The sequence below is a fragment of the Hippopotamus amphibius genome, chromosome 15, assembly GCF_030028045.1.
Source record: "Hippopotamus amphibius kiboko isolate mHipAmp2 chromosome 15, mHipAmp2.hap2, whole genome shotgun sequence".
NCBI lineage: Eukaryota > Metazoa > Chordata > Mammalia > Artiodactyla > Hippopotamidae > Hippopotamus > Hippopotamus amphibius.
Window position 1 is genome coordinate 591,370 of NC_080200.1, and position 13,321 is coordinate 604,690.

Below are 13,321 nucleotides of genomic sequence, written 5' to 3' on the forward strand. Positions count from 1 at the left end.
TGGGGGGAAGCGCCCGCCAATGAGGGCTGGGCCTGTCACGTGGGCCTGGCCGCCGGGGAGGGGAGCGGCAATGTGGCCCCGAGGACACCGACGCCCGGAGCTGCGGTGCTGAGACCCCCGGCCCGCCCCCCTCGGGCCCCTCCGGCCGCTCGGCCCGGCCCCACCATGTTCTCCAGGAAGAAGCGAGAGCTCATGAAAACCCCTTCCATCTCAAAAAAGAACCGGGCGGGAAGCCCCTGCCCGCAGCCCGCGGGGGTGAGTGAGCCTCTACCGGGAGCTCGGAGCGGGCGGGGACCTTGGGGCGACACCCGGGCCGCAGGGGGACAGGGGCACACCCCGTGCTCGGGCCCGGCGGGGCAGGGCAGGGCCGGGCAAGGCCATGCTGGGCCGCCGGCTGGGGGCTCGAGCCGCCTACAGCCCCCACCGGGTTGGACGGCGGGGGCCGCGCAGGACGGGCTCGGAGCCCCGCGTTCAGCTCACGGTAGGAGCCCTCGGGACGGCTGCCGCACCCCCCAGCCCGTCCAGGGCCGGCTCGGGGGTCCAGGGAGTGGGTGGGCGGGTGTGTGGGGGTGCAGGTGCATTGGGTCCGGGACTCCCTGGGGGGGGGTCTCCGGGACCTTGGGGCCTCCAGGCCCCGTGAGATGTGCGAGCTACCGCCTGGCCCCTGGGCGGAAGGTTTATAGGAGCAGAGTGTGGAACGAGATCTGTGGGGGTGGGCCTGCCACAAAGTCAGGGTCACCTGCACAGCCTGCCCTGTCCGCGGGCCGCAGGGGCCTGCCGGACCCTCCCAGTGTAGGAATCCGGGTGGCGTCTTTACCGATGAGCAGGTGTGTCTGCGGTGGCCTCCCCTGAGGGGAGCTAAGGAGACCCCGGCCCTCCCTGCTCCACCCCAGGAAGTGGGGTGCCCCTCCCCCACACCCCAGCTGTGGTTTCAGCAGAGACCGTTGTTTGTGAAAGCTCCGGGGAAGAGGATGTTGGGTAACAGGTATGGGAGGGGCGCGACACCAAATCTCAGCCCCCTGACCTGTGGCTTTTGACCCCTGTGGGGTCAGCTGAAGACCCTCCAGAGCCCCTCTTCACTTCTGGGGAAACCGAGGCAGGGCCCCAGTGGGAGCACCCGCCTTACCAGCTGCCCCCACCCGCCCAGGAACTGCCCAGGAGAGATGGGGCTGACACAGTGTCCCTGGGGCCCAGCCTAGAACCACCGGGTGTGGCCTCGAACGCCAAGGCCATGGGCACCCTGAAGAGGCCCACCAGCCTGAGCCGCCACGCCAGCGCCGCTGGCTTCCCGCTGTCTGGAGCCAGCACCTGGACACTGGGCCGCGGCCACCGCAGCCCCCTGTCCACGGCCAGCCCGGCCGACGGGCCCATCCAGGGGCCCTGCCCTGACACCGTGGAGGACATCTCCCACCTGCTGGCTGATGTGGCCCGCTTTGCCGAGGGCCTTGAGAAGCTGAAGGAGTGTGTTCTGCGTGAGGGTGAGAAGTGGCAGGGACACCGTGGCCTGGGTGGAAGGCAGAGTTGGACACAGATATCCCAAACCCTGTGGGGTCAAGGCAGGGTGGAGGAGGGACTTGGGGAGTCTCCGACGGGGGATGTAGGGAGAGCTTGGAAAAAGCCATTGCACCTAGGGTTCTGAGGGATGCATAGGAGTTTGGTGGCAACTAACAAGCCAAGGCATTGAGGCAGAGGGACTGTCATGTGCACGGGCTCAGAAACATGGAGTGGAGGTGCATTTGGGGAACAAGGTCCAGGTGTAGGAAGTGTGCGAGACTGGAGGCATTGAGAATGGCAAGCAGAGGGACCCTGGACGTTATCCTGAGGGCAGTGGGGAGCCATAGACGGTGTTAGAGCAGAGGTGGAGCAAGGTCAGATCGACATGTTGGACTGAAACGGACTGGAGGCAGGCTTAAGTCTGGACACAGAGACGTCTGGGAAGGATGAGGGGCAGGACTGGCACGTAAGCTGCAGGAGTCAGTGGCCTGTGGGATGGCAGTTCCGTTTTCTCCACGCGTCCGCTGACAGCCCAGCTTCCTGCCGAGTTATTTTCATCTGCTTCCTGTTTGTCCCTGGCAGCCGAGGAGGGCACTATGATCCCTCCTGCCGGAAACTGCAGTGCCAGGGCCATGCTAAACACTCTGGCCTGCGTCCCGCAGGTGCCCATTTTACAGGTGAGGAAAGTGAGGCCCAGAGTGGGGCCCTGACTCCTGGCTCACCCCGCCAAGGAGGGGCCAGAGCCCAGATTCACCGTCAGCCTGGAGAGACGTTAGTTTTGCAGGCTCTCATGGGGGGCGGTGCTGGCCGAGCCTCTGCTGGGTGGGGGGTGTCAGCCCCTGGGGTTATCTGGTCCTGGGGTGCGGCTGGAGTTGTTTCCTGGGGAAACCCTCTAATCTCAGTTCCTTTCCGATCCTGGTGCTTCCTTGGAGGCCAGGCCTGGGCGGGGCTGAGCCAGGAGGCGTCCTGCAGGAGGATGGGCCAGGGCAGGGGCACCCTTCTTTGCACCTTGGGGCAGCCCTGGGCCGAGAAAGGGCCTGGAGCCCAGAGGATGTGGGTCCACATCCCCGTGCTGCCCCTGCTGGCCTGTGAGACTGGGAGAGCTGTCCCTTCTCTAAGCCTCTGGCATCTCATCTGTGACATGGGGCCGTGATACACCCTGAGGGGGCTGCTGACTGTAACCAGATGTCCTCAGCGCACAGTGGTTGCCGTGGGGACAGTGGGACGGCTCGGGGACTCCTGTACTGTCAGCCTAGGAGGCAGTGGGCGCTGGGATCCCCGGGGGCGGCGTCTCCCCGAACCTCCCCACGCCCTGTACCTGGGCCGCTTTCCCTGCCCGCCCTTGGCCTGGCCGCATCCCGGGCAGAGTCGCGCCCTCTGATCCTAGACTCCAGCTCCTCGAGTCCCGGGTGCTGAGAATCCCGGAGGGCTGGCCAGACGCCGGGGGCGGGGCGGGACGTGGGGCGGAGCTTTCCTCGGAGGGGGCGGGGCCTTTGGACCGGCCAGAGCCGGTTTGGTAGCTGAGGACCGACCCGAAGACCCCCACGCCACCCAGTCGCCTGGTCCGTCCCGCGCACTCACGGTCCCCACGCGCTGACGGCCGCGCCATGTGTATCTGCGGGACGGTGCATCCCGCGCTGGACCAGGGGCCGCTGCGCTGCCAGGCGGGGCCCCGAGGTGAGGGGACCGTGCGGGGTGCGGGCTGCGGGCTGCAGCGTCTGGCCAGGAGCACGTGGCCCTCGGGGCGTTTGCGGCCGGCGCCCTGGGGACGCAGGGCTGCCGGGAGCTTGCCTGGGCTGGTGCCGGGCTGGGCACGGCCACGCTTCGCCAGAGTCCCACCTGCGCAGGCGGGCGTGCCGCGGGGACCCAGGTAGCCGAGGCCCAGGCGACACGACGGGCGGGGTGACGGGCGGGGTGCGAGGGAGGACGGTCCTGGGAAGGGGCGTGGCCCGGCCTCCCCGGATTCCTGAAGCTCCTTCCGGCCTCCTTGAGGTGGCCTCGGATTCAGGCAGCAAATCGAGCCTGGGTTTGAGGGACGGGGGTGCACTTGGAGGAATTTGAGGCCAGGGACTCCGTGGGGGTCTCCCCGTCCGTGGCATTCAGTGGGGGTCCTGCATGCTGAAGAGGGGTCAGACACCTATTTTCAGATTCCTTTGTATTTTGTGTTATTTTGAGCACCACCTACCCAGCACAGAGCCAGAGGCACACGGGGGCCGCAGCTGTCCTCCCACCCCGCGGCCAGGCTCCTCCTGGGTCTTAGGGTCTGCTCATTCCTTCCCCATCCACAAGTCCCTTCAGTTTTGCTTCCACTAGATGGTGTGTGTTCTGCCTGCACACACCACTGTTTTCCAATTAAGAACATCTGAGGAGGGCATGTAAAGCCACCTTCGAAAATGCGGATCTGACCTTGACTCTCCTTTGCTCTAACACCTTCTATGGCTCCCCATTGCCCACGCAGTAGAGCCAGGCAGGGTCTTTCTGCCATGAGAAATGACCTCTGTGTGCCTCAGTTTCCTCGTCTGCAAAATGGGGGTGATGACAGCGCCTGCCTCAAGCGGTGGCTGTCGGGAGACAGTGAGATAACAGGGCGTTTAAGCCCCAGTGCCCAGGCAGGCAGGGCTGGGAGAGAGCTGGACAGAGCGCTGAGGGTTTGGGGCAGGGAAGGGGACAGGTGGGCTGCCTGGAGGAGGAGGCACCAGGACTGCAACCTGAAGGTCGGTGGCAGATTGTTTTCTGCAGGGACGAGGAAAGGGTGTTCTGAGCAGGACTGTCTGGACTGACACCTGGCCTTTGTCAACCTGGCCAGAGAGGGACAGCCACCCCCCACCCGCCGCCCGCCAAGGTCACACACTGAGCCTCAGGCAGTCACCCTCTTCCACCTCAGCCTCCATTTTCCCACCTGGGGCCTGGAGCTCTGAGGAGAGCTAGGGTTAGGGTTAGGTGGGCAGGCTTTCCCTGCCTCCCTGCTCATACCCACTCTGCCTGGCAGACCTCCTCGAGGCCCGCCGGCCACTGGCCAATGAATTCCTGGGTGAGGCCCTCCGTGTGATGCACCAGGTCATCTCCAAGTACCCACTGCTGAACACTGTGGAGTCGCTCACGGCTGCCGGCACCCTCATTGCCAAGGTCAAAGGTCAGCTGGCCAGGACAGGGCAGCAAGGGCTTTCTGTCTGGGAGGGCATCCTGAAGGAGGGGATGTTCGAAGTGGGTTTTGAAGGATGCATAGGAGTTTGATGGACACAACAACTCCCGTGCTCCCCCCTTCAGTTAGTTGCATGGGTGGTCACCACACAGACTGGGCCAACCCCTCTCGTCTTTGTCTGCCTCCAGCCTTCCATTACGAGTGCAGCAATGAGTCGGACAAGCAGGAGTTTGAGAAGGCCTTGGAGACCATTGCTGTCTCCTTCAGCAGCACGTGAGCATGGGGGTGGGGGATGGGGTGGGGGATGGGGGGTGGGGAGCCATGTACCCCCTGACACTTGGCCCCTGCCCTGCAGTGTGTCTGAGTTCCTCATGGGCGAAGTGGACAGCAGCATCCTCCTGTCTGTGCCCCCCACGGACCCGGGCCAGGTGAGCAGGGGTGGCCTGGGCGCTGCAGGGGGTCAGGATGGCAGAGCGGGTGAGTCCCCCCCTGCTCCCTCTGCGGACCGTGGTCTCGCGCTCTGTCCAGGGTGGTGGTGACCGTCTCCTGCAGGGTGGGCACTACACGGGGCCCAGCCCACGCTGGACTCACCTGTCTGCCTCTGGTACAGTCCATGGAGAACCTGTACGGACAGGGGAGCGAGGGCGCCCCCGGCAGCGGCGAGGACTGTGATCCCGGTGAGTCTCAGAGCCCAGCGGCTGGGGGCTGGGGGGTGGGGGGCGGAAGCAAGGGGGGGCCGGGGGGGAGCCCGGGCTGAGGGGTGTCTCCCCCACAGGCTGCCTGTCCCCGGAGGCGGTGGACACGCTGCTGCAGCGCTGCGAGGGGGGCGTGGACGCGGCGCTACAGTACGCCAAGAGCATGGCCAAGTACATGAAGGACCTCATCGGCTACCTGGAGAAGCGGAGCGCGCTGGGTGCGGGCTGGGTCCTGCGGGATGGGGTCTGGCGGGAGGGCCCCTCTCCTCCCCCTGCACTCACAGCGCTCCCCGCCTGCAGAGATGGACTTCGCCAAAGGCCTGCAGAAGATCGTGCAGAACTGCAGACAGAGCGTCACGCAGGAGGTGGGCGACTCCCGGGAACCGGGGTGGGGGGGCCCCTCAGGCCTGGGTGCGAGTCTCGGCGCCTCCAGGATGGGCTGAGGGCGAGCGCTGTCCCGTCTCGACCAGGGCAGCGGAGGGAACTGGGGAGGCGGCAGGGCCACCACGAGGGCGCCCGTCCCACCCCGTGACTGCCCGCCCCACCCCCACAGCCGCACATGCCCCTCCTGTCCATCTACGCGCTGGCCATGGAGCAGGACCTGGAGTTCGGCCACGGCCTGGTGCAGGCGGTGGGCACCCTGCAAACGCAGACCTTCATGCAGGTGGGCTGCGCCCCGGAGGGCGGGCGGGTGGAGGGTGCCCGGGTCCCCACTCACGCCCGTCTCCCCCCAGCCCCTGAGCCTGCGGCGGCTCGAGCATGAGAAGCGCAGGAAGGAGATCAAGGAGTCCTGGCACCGGGCCCAGAGGAAGCTGGTACCGTGGGGGGGGGGGGGCCGGGAGGGGGCGAGGCGGGCCGGCTCGCGCATGCGCCGTTCCTGGTGCGCGCCGGGGTGGTCCTTTCCCGAGTTGTGCGGACAGCTGGCAGAATGCCCTGTGCCCGCGTGGGGCTGGCTCTGGTGTCACAGGTTGGCGCAGGCCCGGCCTCCAAGCTGCTCCAGCCCCGTTACCCCCAGCTGCTGCAGGAGAGGCCCTGGCCCAGGGCACCCCCATCACTGTCATGGCTCAGACGCCTGGAGGAACGGGTCACCCGTGGCTGCCAGGGGCATGTCTGGGCTGGAGGGAAACTGAGGCTCTCTCAGGTCTGGCGGATGCTCCAGGTTCCTGGGATGTTGTTCTTTTCCCACCTCTCTTTTGGGCTGTTCCAAAGGCACTGGTATCTTTTGCGTTGCTTTTTAGGCCTGTTAACAGGGCCTGTGGTGAAAAGAGCCCCCACGGCCCCAGCTCCAGCTAGTGGTGTCCCGTGGCACGTCTGGCACATCGCCTCTCCACCCTTTTCTGCACCTGATGACAGCTTGCCGGGTACCCCGTTCTGCTTCTGGCCTTTTGCACTCACATCCAGGCAATCGCCCCATCTCGGTCCACGTGAAACTCCACCTCCCTCTTCCTCCGCTACCAGCGCTTAGCTACGGAGCCACAGGGCTTATTGTACTAAATCCCTGTTGGTGGACAGTGTGGTGGTCGTTGAGCTGTTGTTATTGCAAACACCACTGCTGTGGTGAGCTTGTACCCCTGTGGCTCTGACGTGTGACCCAGCACTGATCTCAGATCCGTGCCTGCAAGGTAACGGCCGGGTCACAGGTGGCAGGAGTGTAGGAGCTGACCTCCCGAGCCACCGCCATGCTTTTCCTCTCCTGTGGGCTCCCGCTTCATTCCCTTTGCTCACCTTGGATTGGAGAGTACCGTTTCTTATTGACTTGCCAGAGCTCTTTACATAGTAGAGAACCCAGCGCTTGATGACGTGTCACAGTGTATTCTTGTGACTCTTAATATCGTGTCTGTCTTCCCAGTTGAAACCCATGACTGTTAGTAGCGGTCTTGTCTTTTGTGGGCTCTGGGCTCTGTGTCACGCATGGAAAGGCCTTCTCTGCGCTATGTTTACTTTAAAAACTTCTCCCGTGGTTTCTGTGAGTCCTCCTGTGAGTTCCTTTCTTTATGTTTAAGCTTCTGGTGGTGTAGGCTGTGAGGTGTGGCCCCCAGAAGCCCTCCTGGGTTTTGACTAAGTGCTCTTCCTGCCAACCGCAAGGGTGCCTGACTTCCTGTCTGAGCGGCCTCACTGTTCTCATCTGTAAGGAGGGAAGTGAAAGAGACAGAAGCGCAAGTCGCTCTGGCGGGCGTGGGCGGATCTGTGAAGAGGATGATGCAGTTGGTGTCTCCTTCAGAGCTTAGCTGGGTCTCAGCTTCCCCAGCTGTAAAATGGGCATGCCAGATGCAGGCTCCACCCCCAGGGTCCCACTGTAGGTTGTCACCTCCTGTTCTTCTGCCATTGGTTCTTGGGCGGGGGCCTCTGTTTGCTTGAGTGGCCGTGGGATTTGGGGACAAAAGATGTGGGTGGCAGAGGTCCCTAACACGGTCTCTGGCTGACGGGGCTGGTCTGCTCCCTCCCACGCCCGCAGCAAGAGGCAGAGTCCAATCTGCGCAAGGCCAGGCAGGCCTATGTGCAGCGCTGCGAGGACCACGACAAGGCCCGCTTCCTGGCGGCCAGAGCGGAGGAGGAGCAGGCGGGCGCTGGGCCCGGTGCGGGGGGCACGGCCTCCAAAACCCTGGACAAGCGGCGGCGCCTGGAGGAGGAGGCCAAGAACAAGGTGAGGGCCGCCCGGGGGGCAGGCGGTGGGGAGCAAGACACCCGCTGGCAGGCCCCGGCCCCCGTGTGCAAGTGCCCACCTCCAGGCCGCCGTCCGGGCTGTGCCTCCTGCCAGGGGTGCCTCCCCAGCCTCTTGTGCCTGCTTGATTTCCCCCTTGGGCCTGAAGCTGTCCTGAGGGCTGCACCCCGGGCTGAGGCCTCTCTGGGCACCCTCGCCCCCACCCCAGGCGGAGGAAGCCATGGCCACGTACCGCACGTGCGTGGCGGATGCGAAGACCCAGAAGCAGGAGCTGGAGGACACCAAGGTGACAGCCCTCCGGCAGATCCAGGAGGTCATCCGGCAGAGCGACCAGACCATCAAGTCGGTGCGCCGGGGCGCCCGCGCCTGCGGGGTGGGGGGGGGGGGCGGGGGGGGGCGGAAGCAGGGCGGCTGCGGGCGCAGCTCCGGGAGCTCTGTGCTTACGGCCCGCCTGCCCGCAGGCCACCATCGCCTACTACCAGGGGATGCACATGCAGACGGCCCCGCTGCCCGTGCACTTCCACATGCTGTGCGAGAGCAGCAAGCTGTACGACCCGGGCCAGCAGTACGCCTCCCACGTGCGCCAGCTGCAGCGTGGGGAGGAGCCCGACGTGCACTACGACTTCGAGCCCCACGTCTCTGCCAACGCCTGGTGCGCCGCTGTCTGCGCATGCCCGGGGGCGGGGGCGGGGGCGGGGCGGGGGCGTGTCTCTGGGACCCCCATCACGGCCCCTCCTCGTGGCTCTTGGTCCCACCAGGTCCCCGGTCTTGCGTGCCCGGAAAAGCAGCTTCAACGTCAGCGATGCCACGCTGGCAGAGGCCACGGGCAGCCCCCCGGAGGAACGTGGGCCCAGCGAGGGGGAGCTTGCCAAGGAGCGCAGGGGTGAGGGTCTGGCAGGAGCGGGCGGGGGTCCCTCTGCAGCCCCCCTGCAGCCCTTCACGGGGGACACCTCTTTCCCAGGTGGGCGCGGACACCAGGTGCACAAGTCGTGGCCCATCGCCATCTCCGACGCCGAGGCCGGTCTGGATCCCAGCCCGGGCTCAGGTGAGGCGCCTGCGTGGCGGGCGGTGGGTCGGGGAGGGTGGAGAGCCGCCGCCCCTCCCAGGCTTCCGTGGGGTCATCGTGCAGCCGGGGTGCTGGAGGGGTGCCTGCCAGGGCCCTTGGGAGAGTGTCTGACACCCCGGTTTCCTGCTCAGGGGACTTTAAGAAGTTCGAGCGCACGTCTTCCAGCGGCACCATGTCGTCCAGCGAGGAGCTGGCTGACCAGGAGGGTGGCACAGGGGCGTCAGCCTTTGACCAGGGTGAGGGGGCCCCTGGCAGGGCAGTGGGGGGAGGGGGGGTTGGACTCCCTCTGTGCACCTGGCCCTGACCTGCCTCCGTGACACTGACTCCCCCCAGCTGACCTCAACGGCATGGCCCCGGAGCTACCTGTGGCCATGCCCAGCGGGCCCTTCCGCCACGTGGGGCTGTCCAAGGCGGCCCGTACCCACCGGCTCAGGAAGCTCCGCACGCCGGCCAAGTGCCGAGAGTGCAACAGCTACGTGTACTTCCAGGGCGCGGAGTGCGAGGAGGTGAGCGGTGGTCCTGGGAGAGCCCGGCGTCCACACGTGCGTCCTCAGGGCCGGCCGGGAGCCAGGAGCACGTATAGGCTCTTGGGGGAAGGGCATCCCAGGCCCCGGGTTCAGCCTGTGCCGCAGCCTGGAGGCGGGGCCCGAGGGCCGTGGGAGGAGCCCAGGCCCGCACTGCAGGCAGGGGCGGGTCTCCCAGCCAGGAGGCGTGATGAGGGCGGGGGAGGCGGGGGATGGGGGTGGGGTGGTGGCCGGGAAGGGCTGCTCACTCCGGGCCTGCCCCAGTGCTGCCTGGCCTGCCACAAGAAGTGCCTGGAGACCTTGGCCATCCAGTGCGGCCACAAGAAGCTGCAGGGCCGCCTGCAGCTCTTCGGCCAGGACTTCGGCCAGGCCGCCCGCAGCACCCCCGACGGCGTGCCTTTCATCATCAAGAAGTGCGTCTTCGAGATTGAGCAGCGGGCCCTGCGCACCAAGGTGACCCCCGCAGGGGATCCGGCCGAGGGGCCGCGCAGGGTGGGGAGGGGTGTGGGCCCGGGCTGACGGCGGGCTCCCGCAGGGCATCTACCGGGTCAATGGGGTGAAGACGCGTGTGGAGAAGCTGTGCCAGGCCTTCGAGAACGGCAAGGAGCTGGTGGAGCTGTCGCAGGCCTCACCCCACGACATCAGCAACGTCCTGAAACTCTACCTGCGCCAGGTGAGACGGAGGGACCTGAGCCTGGTGGAGGCGGGGCTGCTAGGGCGGGGCGTGGTCAGCACAGGGTGGGGCGTGGTCAGCACAGAGTGGGTGGGGCCGGTGCCTGGTGGGGGCGGGGCTGCTAGGGCGGGGCGTGGTCAGCACAGGGTGGGTGGGGCCGGTGCCTGGTGGGGGCGGGGCTGCTGTCCAGGGCGGGGGCGGCGCAGGACGCGCAGCATCCGCGCCAGGCCCACGGAGCCCACACCTCCGCCGTCACCCTGCAGCTGCCCGAGCCGCTCATCTCCTTCCGCTTCTACCACGAGCTCGTGGGGCTGGCCAAGGACAGTCTGAAGGCGGAGGCCGAGGCCAAGGCGGCGTCCCGGGGCCGGCTGGACGCCACCGAGAAGGAGGCTGTGGCCGTGGCCATGGCGGGCCGGCTGCGCGAGCTGCTGCGGGACCTGCCGCGGGAGAACTGCGCCACGCTGCGGTACCTGGTGCGGCACCTGCGCAGGTGAGCGCTGGCCAGGCCGGGACGAGGGCGGCGGGTGTCCTGGGAGCCGCTCACACCTGCCCCCGCACGCCCCGGCCCCCCAGGATCGTGGAGGTGGAGCAGGACAACAAGATGACGCCGGGAAACCTGGGCATCGTGTTCGGGCCCACGCTGCTGCGGCCGCGGCCCACGGAGGCCACCGTGTCCCTCTCCTCCCTGGTGGACTACCCCCACCAGGCCTGCGTCGTCGAGACCCTCATCACCCACTACGGCCTGGTCTTTGAGGAGGAGCCCGAGGCGCCTGGGGGCCAGGTGAGGGCTCTCCACCCTGGGCAGGGGCTGCCGGGCCCCGGGAGCGCCGTGGGGCCCGGAATCTCGCTCACCCTTGGGGGGATCAGCTGGGAGTAACAGCTAGGAGATGCGGGGCTCGGCGGCAGCCGTTGGGGGCACCCAAGGCGCCTTTTAAGCAAAGAACCGGGTGAAGGGTGGGCTCGGATCTGCCGACGGGGCGCCGGGGGTGCAGAGGCCCTGCGGCCTTCCCCCGCCTTCCCTGGGGCTCACGTCAGGCTGCACTCTGGCGTGGTCCCGGGCCGCCTCCTGTTTCCCACCTCTGCGCCGCCCACCGCACGTCCTCGGGTCCCGCCTGCTGCTCTCTCCTCGGCCGCAGGGTCTCGTTTCTTCACGTCTGCTCATTTTGTTTCCGGGCGGCTTCAGCTTCCGGACGCAGTCCTCTGTGCGTCTTTAAGCCCTTGTCCGGCGTCTCCGTGTTTAGGGGAGGCAGGCTGAGGAGGCGACATCCCTGGCTGTGGCCTTGGGACGGTGGCTCCGGTACCGACGTCCATGCGGGGCCTCGGCCTTCCTGGTCAGGGCGTCTCCTCCCTTCGGACAAGCTCAGCCTGCTCATGACGTGAGGTCGGGGGCCTCACGTGCTCAGCTGCAGCCCGTGTGAACAGTTTTCCGGGTTTTTAGACAGAAAATGGAATGTGGGATGGCCAGCGCCTCCCTGACCTCCGTTCCTCTGCAGGATGGGATGTCCAGCCAGCGGGCCGAGGAGCCGTACCCGGAGGCCAGCGGGGGTGCAGCCTGCCCCCTGCCGGAGGAGGCTGAGGATGGCGGCCTGGGTGAGTGGTGTGGCCCTGGGGGCGCGCGCAGGCGGTGGGTGGCAGATGGGTCCACGTCAAGGGCGGCCCCCCGAGAACACGACAGTCTGTTCACTGTCAGTGTGTTACCAGCTCTTGCTGAGCTACACCTTTTCAAAGGGTTTTGCCAACGTGGAGAAATGGGCACCTTGAAGTGGAAACGACCCCAAGTGTCTGAGACCCTGCCCCTCGCCTGAGCTGGGAGGGTTCTGAGCGGGTAGCCGGGCCTGCTGGGAGGGCGCCGCCGGATGTCACGGGAGGCGGACGCCCGGCGCCCCCCACGGCTCACAGCCTGTCCATCTGTTCCTCTCTCTGTGTCTGTGCCTCTCCCTTGGAATTCCCAGAACCCCACGTCGCCTCTAACGACTCTGACTCAGAACTGGAGGAGGCCTCGGACCTGCCGTCCCCGGCGGGCGCGGAGGGCCACCGGGACAGCCGCAGCGGCAGCGAGGAGCGGCTGGGCGGCGCCGCTGGGGAGGGGGAGGACGGGCCTGGGCCGGGGGTCTGGGAGGACCTCGGGGAGGAGCCGGCCCGGCGGCTCTCCGAGTACAACACCAACCAGTGCAACAACACGGCCCTGGCGCGGCTGCCGGCCGTGAGGCTTCGCGGTGGGCGGCTCGCGCGGGATGCGGGCCAGGAGAGGAGGCCAGAGTTCGTGTAGCTGGGGTGGCGGGCAGGCCCGCTCTGGGCCCCTATCCCTGCGGACGTGTCCCCGAGAGGCCTCACCTTCCGCCCACAGCAGCGAGGGCGTCACTGGCCACGTATTCCAGAAGCTTCTGCCTGCGCTGCGCTCCCGCCAGGCCCCACTGCCCAGAGCTGGGGATTCTGCTGGGAGTTGCCCTGGGCTGTGATGGAGGGCCCTGCCGCCCTGGCGCCGCATGGCGGCCACGGGGAGGGCCGGACGCCTCTGTGGATGGCGGGCCGAGTGGCCTCGGGATGCCCCAGCTCTTTCGGACAAGTGGGTCTGGATGCCCAGGGCGGAGGGTGCAGGGAGGCCCCGTGATGGAGCCCGCAGACAGGCACATTCCTTTTGCATAAAATAAAGTCTTTCCCCTGAGCCCGCCTCCTCTGCCAGCAGCGGCCTAGCGACCGGGACACACAGGCCCTGAGCGCCGTCCGCAGCTCCGTGCTGGGCTTGGGGGTGGGGAGCTGGGAAGAAGAGAGACTGCACCACCAGGCAGCCCCGGCAGGCTCGCGAGCCCAGGTGGCCGTGGAGACCCCCTCGCATCCACTCCTGACGCAGGCCACCCCCCGCCCCGCCCGCCCGCCCTCCGGGGCTGCGAGCACTGACGTGCGGCTCGTGTGCCCCCGGAGCTGGAGCTGGACTCTCCTTGGGCTGAAGAGCCTCAAGAAGACCGTGGCCACCGCCTGGGACAGCGCAGCGAGGAGGAGGCCAGGACCGCTCCGCTAGCTCAGGGGCCGCAGTCGGGTTTATGCCTGCGGGCTGGGGCCGGCTC

At 67.2% G+C, this 13,321-nt stretch overlaps 1 protein-coding gene across 6 annotated transcripts; it reads left to right on the forward strand.

Moving 5' to 3' along the window:
• Positions 1–95: 95 nt before the first annotated feature.
• Positions 96–12,911, forward strand: ARHGAP45 (Rho GTPase activating protein 45). 6 transcript variants are annotated; one of them, XM_057708851.1, is made up of 23 exons: positions 96–255; positions 1,148–1,478; positions 4,484–4,627; positions 4,825–4,909; positions 4,992–5,064; positions 5,247–5,313; positions 5,412–5,549; positions 5,632–5,696; positions 5,885–5,995; positions 6,066–6,146; positions 7,787–7,975; positions 8,202–8,339; positions 8,455–8,645; positions 8,752–8,876; positions 8,955–9,038; positions 9,191–9,295; positions 9,393–9,565; positions 9,848–10,036; positions 10,119–10,256; positions 10,520–10,746; positions 10,830–11,037; positions 11,750–11,846; positions 12,209–12,911. In XM_057708851.1, exons 1-23 carry the CDS (start codon positions 166–168, stop codon positions 12,523–12,525), a joined length of 3,366 nt encoding a protein of 1,121 aa, XP_057564834.1. In that variant the 5' UTR covers positions 96–165; the 3' UTR covers positions 12,526–12,911. The 6 variants fall into 6 exon arrangements, with proteins under 6 accessions (XP_057564834.1, XP_057564832.1, XP_057564833.1 ...); XM_057708850.1 differs by lacking the exon at positions 96–255 and adding an exon at positions 352–481; XM_057708849.1 differs by having other exon boundaries at positions 8,752–9,038.
• Positions 12,912–13,321: the final 410 nt, after the last annotated feature.

Coding starts and splice junctions, on each gene's coding strand:
- ARHGAP45 (XM_057708848.1), top strand. CDS start 380: ATGCTGGGCCGCCGGCTGGGGGCTCGAGCCGCCTACAGCCCCCACCGG. Junction 10,257..10,519: donor TGAAACTCTACCTGCGCCAG/GTGAGACGGAGG, acceptor GTCACCCTGCAG/CTGCCCGAGCCGCTCATCTC. Junction 10,747..10,829: donor CTGGTGCGGCACCTGCGCAG/GTGAGCGCTGGC, acceptor CCGGCCCCCCAG/GATCGTGGAGGTGGAGCAGG.